Source organism: Erythranthe guttata, chromosome 8 (assembly GCF_056151865.1).
Source record: "Erythranthe guttata isolate IM_541 chromosome 8, IM_541, whole genome shotgun sequence".
NCBI classification, from domain to species: Eukaryota; Viridiplantae; Streptophyta; class Magnoliopsida; order Lamiales; family Phrymaceae; genus Erythranthe; species Erythranthe guttata.
In genome coordinates, this window is record NC_142540.1 from 1,707,599 (window position 1) to 1,714,678 (window position 7,080).

Sequence of the window (7,080 nt, forward strand, 5' to 3'; positions counted from 1 at the left end):
CTATATACACCATCCGTTGAAAAATAAAAAATAAAAAATAAAAAATAAAAATAGCAAAAGGTACAACAGTAAAATCGGGTCAACGCCCTAATTTTGAAGTTTGAACAATTCCCCAACCATACAAAAAAACCGTTCCCACCGGTCCCGCGTTTTTTTCCCTCCTAATAAATACCCCTTATTCACACACACTTCACAACTCACAATACTCATCTTCCACCACTACCACCACCACCACCTTTTACCTCTCTCACTCTCTATTTCCCTCCTCCTCCACCCGCCACCACCATGGCCGCCGCACCGCCGCCGCTGAAAGACGAGCTCGACATTGTGATTCCGACGATCAGAAACCTCGATTTCCTGGAAATGTGGAGGCCGTTTTTCGAGCAATACCACTTGATCATAGTACAAGATGGCGACCCTTCGAAGACCATTAGCGTCCCACAAGGATTCGATTACGAGCTCTACAACCGCAACGACATTAACCGAATCCTCGGCCCTAAGGCATCGTGCATTTCCTTCAAGGACTCCGCTTGTCGTTGCTTCGGCTATATGGTCTCCAAGAAGAAGTACATCTTCACCATTGACGATGACTGCTTCGTAAGTATACGTACACATATACGTATCCAACATTAGCTGACAATATCAAAACTTGTCATTAAATCATTAAATCAATTTTTTTCGCCTAAATATAGGTTGCGAAAGATCCAACGGGCAAACAAATCAATGCGCTCGAACAACACATCAAGAATTTGTTGTGCCCGTCGACACCACTCTTCTTCAACACTTTGTATGATCCATTTAGGGAAGGCGCCGATTTCGTGCGCGGCTACCCTTTCAGTCTCCGAGAGGGGGTCCCGACAGCTGTCTCTCATGGGCTATGGATGAACATACCCGATTACGATGCTCCCACGCAGCTCGTCAAGCCCCGCGAGAGAAACACTAGGTAACCGAAAAAACAAAAAAAAAAAAAGACATTCGCAATTATTTTAATTTACTCGAAGTATTACAATTTTCGTAAAATGGTGTGTGTATTAGGTATGTTGATGCAGTGTTGACAATACCAAAGGGAACCCTATTTCCCATGTGCGGAATGAATCTGGCCTTCGACCGTGATCTTATCGGCCCCGCTATGTACTTCGGGCTCATGGGTGATGGTCAGCCAATCGGGCGTTACGACGATATGTGGGCTGGCTGGTGCATCAAGGTAGCACCGGGGGCCAAGGCCCCCACCATTTTTTTTTTTGAATTATTATTTTTCGAGTAGTGTAGTATCGTAGACCTATATAGAAATAATTATATACAATCGGGTAATTATCATATATTTGATTATAGGTGATTTGTGATCATTTGGGATTGGGGGTGAAAACCGGGCTGCCGTATATTTGGCACAGCAAGGCGAGCAACCCGTTTGTGAACCTGAAGAAAGAGTACAAGGGAATATTCTGGCAAGAAGAGATTATACCATTCTTCCAATCGGCCACCCTGTCGAAAGAGTCGACCACCGTGCAGAAGTGCTACGTCGAACTTTCGAAGCAAGTTAAGGAGACGCTTGGAAAAGTCGACCCTTATTTTGTGAAGCTTGCGGATGCAATGGAGACTTGGATTCAAGCTTGGGATGATCTTAATCCTGCAAAGGCTAACTAAAGAATATTGTGCCTTTGTTTTTTTTTTTTTTTTAATATTATGTTTGATTTTTGCAATTTGTTTTCGGCAATTTTCGTATGTTAGGTGGTTATTTTTTATATATAGAGATCCTACGAATAAGAAGTGAGAAACTAGTTGATTTTGGTTTGAATTGTGAAAGTAAGAAGTAATTGAGATTTTATCGTACGTCGATTCCGACTAAGCCTTGGAGCTAACACAGAGTTTAGCTTTTCAACAAAGTTTGATATCTTCGTTGCGGATGCGAATCCGCCCGAAGAAATATTGCAATAACAAAATGAGGATTTAATTCCGACTTGTAATAAACCTTTCGACCTATACAATGATAATCGAGACTCAAATTAATAAACTTATTTAAGCAAACCTTCTCAAAACAATATATAACTTACACTAGTCTTGCAGAAACGGGAAAGCCCTTCGAAATACGATACTCACATTGCCATAATAATAAAAACGATGACAGATATACACTCATGATCGTAATTAAAAAATACGTGAGCTATAGGAAAGCCCTTCGAAATACGATACTCACATTGCCATAATAATAAAAACGATGACAGATATACACTCATGATCGTAATTAAAAAATACGTGAGCTATACTCGACATATATACGTTAGCTAAGGGTGTAATGAGAGATTACATTGCCACGAAAATTGTACAGCTATTTGAATTAGCAATTGCACAGCTATTTGAATTACAAAGCTCTGGTTTACAAAAAATAAAAAATAAAACAAAAACATAACGCCGCTGCCGGGGATCGAACCCGGGTCACCCGCGTGACAGGCGGGAATACTTACCACTATACTACAACGACTTTGTTGTGTGTAAGATTCACATAATATAAATTCTACAAAACGACAGTAATTATGTTGGTATTTTCTAGCCCTAAAACGCCGTTGCCGGGCCGGGCCACCCGCGTGACAGGCGGGAATACTTACCACTAAACTACAACGACTTAATTGTTCGTCGATTTTTACCCGATTGTAGAAGATACGTGTTTAGTTTTGATAAGAGATTTACAGTTCATTGATGTTACTGAATGAACAACCATAGTTAATACTTGTGTCATACAACAATCTCCATCAATAAAAATGTAAATCCAAAACAAAATGATGATTACAATATCTATAACAATTGAAAAACAAAATTTATTTGACCTCGTTCTCTTGCAATAAATAATGGTAGAAGAAAACCAAAAAAAAAAAATATAAGAAAGAACAAATCTAGTACAATAGTCCACCTGCAGACCCCAATTACACTAAAAAAAAAAACAAAAAAAAAAAAATAGAGAAGAAGAACACCAACCAAAATTATAAAATAAAAGAAAAAAAAAAAAAAAGAAGAAAAAAATACTGGGGTTGCGCCTTAAACAGGTAAAAACAAAATCGACTACTTGATGCATGCGCCGTGTGCATTGCTCAATGGAAGTGTACTCGTCTCTGCAAAGCAAAGTAAATGCAGCAGAAGAAACAACTTAATTATAATCTGCTTTTTTTTTTCAATTAGTAGATGTAGAATCTTCCGTCTTCTTACGTTTGCTTTCTCTCTCATCTTCGTCACCACCACCTTCTTCTTCTTCTTGGTAGTTATGCACTGCGTTAACTGCATCCGCACCTAAAAGAGAGACGTGTTTGCTAGTAATCTGCCGCCCCGCCCTCAGCTTAGGCCCCCAATGCCTCTCCGGATTCGGAAGAAACCTCGCAACCTTTTTCGCCTGTGCCTTACTCAGCGAAGCTACAGCTCGTGCAAAATTAGCCTGCTCGAGTACAGACCTCTCTACAGTTAGTACAGTTACACTTCCAAAACCAACAATTTAAACAAATTCTATTTGTTAATAATATTAACCTGTAGAACAGGTTCCTTTGCAAGGATTACGCTTCCAGCTTGATCGGGCAGCTGAGCTTTCACGGGATGGTTTTTTACCTGGAAAGTAATATTTTTGATAATGAAATTTTCTTCTTTTTTTTTAAATTAAATAATCAAAAAAATTAGGGGGCATTTTGTAGTGGTTTACCCAGCAGCGCATAATATCCCATATTACATCCATTGGAGCATCTGTTTTGAGACCGAGGGGGTTTACGTGACTTCCGGAAATACGATAGCCTGCGTTAATCACAGCAGAACGAAATATAACTGCTGAGGGAGATGTGCATTTTAGCGTTGCACAGAGGTTATGCAAACTGAGAAACAGTGGTACATCTGGCAATTCCTGCAAATAAATAGAATTTTTTTTTCATAACCGGATAAATAAACCTGGAAATAGGTTTGATTCAATTTCTACGAGAGAATGTGGAAAAAACACTTAAAAGATTAAAGAGTTATACCTCTGAAATTGTGGTTAATACAGCAGAAATCCGACTGAAAGCAGGATAGCGATCCTTAATCAACTTTACATCTGCTAGAATGGAGGCAACCCATTCTTGATCATGGATTGGAGCAGACCAAATGGGCCCACCCATATTGTATTTCTTCCCACAGTCGCTACATTCTTGAGCAACAACAGGACCAAATCCAGGAAGATATCTCACACTCGTATTCTACAAGAACGATGAAAAAAGAAAGGAGTTTTTTTTAGTGTATTCTGACAAAAAAAGAATCACCGTTCAAATTGGAGAGTTTGAAATTTGTGTCGATTGCATACCTTAGTGACGGTCCTTCCAATAGGCTGAAGGTGAAAAGAATCACAGCAAGTGCATTGATAAACATACGACAGCTTTAAAGGAGTGTTCTTCATCGCACTTGCAGAACTGCAAACAAATTCCTCCGTAATAAATGAGATGTGCAAATCTACATTATTAACAGAGCACCTATGGCTCTGTCTAACCTAAGTAATTGCCACTATAAATTGAGAAACTTAGAAAAGAGATACACTCACGTATATATACGAACAAAAACCCGCACATAGAAATCCATCTGTACAGATAGCACGGGAACAATATACCGCTTGTACCGGTTTGCATGGCTCTGCATTTTAAATTATGAAAGTCAGCTCTGTCTTTTCACTTGCACAATATTTAAGGTACCCGACCTATAATATTCAATTAATTAACGAAGGAACTTCAGAATATCAACTTACCTCAATACATGCAAGAAGGATCCTCAAAGCCATCTCGTGACAATATTTTCCTCTCAACGGATAAGAGCCATATCTAGTTCAACAGCAAAAGTCGAGTTAGAACTAATTGTACTCGCAGAGATTCATAAATTCACTCGTTTAAAAAGAAATATATATAAAATAAAATAAAAATTCTTACTTGGAATAGCAGACCTCACCATTGCCCCCACAGAGCACTGCCATATCAGTAGCTGTGCACATTAATATGCCCCCGTCGACGACTGATTGAACAGCAGAGTCGAGGAAAACAGATGGTGAACCATAAGGATCAAGATCAACCTGTAATAACATTTTTAGGGATAAAGCACAGATCATAACACTAGATAACCAATTATAAAATGATTACAAAAATATGCATACCACATCGAATTCTTTCGGGTGGGTAAGCATGTACACTCTAGCATCAGCAAGGTGCGACTCCACCTTCGCAGATGCCACTGAACCATTAAACTTAATGTTTCTCCTGCAAGCTTCAACAGACGCTGCACAAGAAAGCCGTGGATAATACTCATTTATTACACGAACGAGAAAGCCCCACATGTGGGAAAATACATACTCTTAACAAATTAATAAAGGGCTATAAACAACACATGCATTCAAGTATGGTGTGCTTGCATAATTACAAGAATGAAAAATACAAATTTACCCTTATCATTGTCGAGGGCCACAACTTGACCAATTCCATCCACCTCACGAGCATATCTTAAAGCCCTAAGTCCAGAAGCCGACAATGCCTGCCAAAACAAACAAGTAAAGAAGTATAAGCCGCTTACACATCAAGATTGGAATACCCATGGCTAGTTTTCCCCCAAGAGTAGGAACATATAAAAAAACATGAAATTAATTATATAACCTCTAAAACTCGAGGTGGTTTCACTTCTCCCCGCCCTTTTCCTTCTTGCTTTGCGGCTGGATCTTCCGAGATACTACACGGTTCATCTTGAGATATCTCTTCAGAGACTTCACATTCACCGTTAGATGTCCCATCATCCATTACCGTATCTGTAAGAGCTTCCGGTTCGACGGTAGGTTCCACTGCAACCTTGGGTCCAGCTTTCATTTTCCTTGTCGCCTTTGCTTCGTGCTCTTGTTTGCGTTTCGACATAAATGTCCTCAAAACAGCAATAGACATGTCCCTGTTATTAACCTGGCATCACATTTTTTTCAAAGCTCAACCAAAAGTAAGGTAAATCAACCACTAGAACAAACTTGAAGTTGCTACGAATTCGACAGAATCGCCAAATTACCATAACTAGAGCAAACACTCGAAAACTACCAACTTTTCTTATGTAATCTTAATCCAGCCTAATTACAAAAGCATGAGCTAAGCCATTAGCCATTAATCATTACTCATTTAACCTGAGCAGAAGAACCCATCTACTCTTAATCGGATTAATGTAGCCTACAAAAATCACCTAATTAAAATACAGAGCACGAAAAAACCAATATTTAACTAGCAAAAGTAAGAATCAAAGTAAATTAACGAGATAAGATCTTTAAAAAACCTGGGTTCTGTTATAAAAGACTTCATTTTTCACGTGCATTAGAATCTCAGCCTCCCCTTCCTTGATTACGGTGTAGTCATTGAGATCGAACGGCGCCGTTACGGCGTCGCCGTTCTGGTGGTTCGCTTCATCCCCAATTTTTTCATCGCAGGCCGCCATATCTTCAGGAGCCGACATCTTATTACGCTCTTCGCGGCGCCGCGGTCGGCGGCGGCGGTGGAAAAGGCGGAGACTTGAGACGAGGGTTCTGCTTCCTGTCGAGAGTTTTCAGGGAGAAGGAACAAACATCAAACCGAGAGATTTAAATAGTGCAAATTTTAATTCAGTGTGAGAAAACTGTAAATTGCAAAACCCTACCTCGTGTGTGTTTTGTGTGTGAAGATTCTTCGTTGAATTGTGAGGGCAGTTTTTTGAAGTGTGAATAGACTCTTTTGGTGTCATCACTATTTGCTTTTCTTTCTTTATGTAGTGTCCATCTCAGGGTTATAATTGGAATTATCCTTTTCTTTTTCTTTTTTATTTCTACAATATTCTGCAAATTTCTATTTTCTATTTTCTATATTATTAATAACACTTAAACCTCTCTAAATCAACACAATCGGGACTAGAGAAACTCTATTAATTGAGCGAATTATTAAATTATCGGGTTATTAATTTAATATATTTTCACCGAGTCGGGACCGAGAGAAACTATTATTTAATTGAGGTTATTAATTTATTTAGTATTAATTACAGAAGTTTTACAATTTACAAAACCCCTCCAAAAAACCTCAATTTTCAAACCGCAAATTGGTT

General features: G+C 38.9%; 2 protein-coding genes and 1 non-coding gene across 3 annotated transcripts; 1 reads left to right on the forward strand and 2 right to left on the reverse strand.

The window, feature by feature from the left end:
- Window positions 1-195: 195 nt before the first annotated feature.
- Window positions 196-1,846, forward strand: RGP1 (reversibly glycosylated polypeptide 1). The gene is made up of 4 exons (XM_013000615.2): window positions 196-597; window positions 693-943; window positions 1,036-1,204; window positions 1,333-1,846. The coding sequence occupies exons 1-4, from the start codon at window positions 286-288 to the stop codon at window positions 1,642-1,644; spliced, it is 1,044 nt and encodes a 347-aa protein (XP_012856069.1). The 5' UTR covers window positions 196-285; the 3' UTR covers window positions 1,645-1,846.
- Window positions 1,847-2,407: 561 nt separating this feature from the next.
- On the reverse strand, window positions 2,408-2,479 carry TRNAD-GUC (transfer RNA aspartic acid (anticodon GUC)). Its single transcript has one exon. It is a non-coding gene; the product is annotated as a tRNA-Asp (tRNA).
- Window positions 2,480-2,743: 264 nt separating this feature from the next.
- On the reverse strand, window positions 2,744-6,715 carry LOC105971568 (N2,N2-dimethylguanosine tRNA methyltransferase). The gene is made up of 14 exons (XM_012996429.2): window positions 6,643-6,715; window positions 6,286-6,539; window positions 5,634-5,927; window positions 5,427-5,514; window positions 5,141-5,262; window positions 4,920-5,059; window positions 4,742-4,814; window positions 4,541-4,629; window positions 4,307-4,412; window positions 3,990-4,202; window positions 3,680-3,874; window positions 3,511-3,588; window positions 3,199-3,421; window positions 2,744-3,104 (listed from the first exon to the last, which is right to left on the reverse strand). The coding sequence occupies exons 2-14, from the start codon at window positions 6,460-6,462 to the stop codon at window positions 3,055-3,057; spliced, it is 1,848 nt and encodes a 615-aa protein (XP_012851883.2). The 5' UTR covers window positions 6,463-6,539; window positions 6,643-6,715; the 3' UTR covers window positions 2,744-3,054.
- Between the last annotated feature and the right edge of the window lie 365 nt (window positions 6,716-7,080).

Bases quoted from the DNA above. Each gene is read 5' to 3' on its own strand.
- LOC105971568 (XM_012996429.2), bottom strand. From the start codon at position 6,462: ATGTCGGCTCCTGAAGATATGGCGGCCTGCGATGAAAAAATTGGGGAT. The intron at 5,928-6,285 runs GTTTTTTAAAGA...ATGTGATGCCAG, and splicing joins TCTTTTATAACAGAACCCAG to GTTAATAACAGGGACATGTC. The intron at 4,815-4,919 runs GTAAGAATTTTT...CTGTTGAACTAG, and splicing joins GGTGAGGTCTGCTATTCCAA to ATATGGCTCTTATCCGTTGA.
- RGP1 (XM_013000615.2), top strand. From the start codon at position 286: ATGGCCGCCGCACCGCCGCCGCTGAAAGACGAGCTCGACATTGTGATT. The intron at 598-692 runs GTAAGTATACGT...GCCTAAATATAG, and splicing joins CCATTGACGATGACTGCTTC to GTTGCGAAAGATCCAACGGG. The intron at 944-1,035 runs GTAACCGAAAAA...TGTGTGTATTAG, and splicing joins CCCCGCGAGAGAAACACTAG to GTATGTTGATGCAGTGTTGA.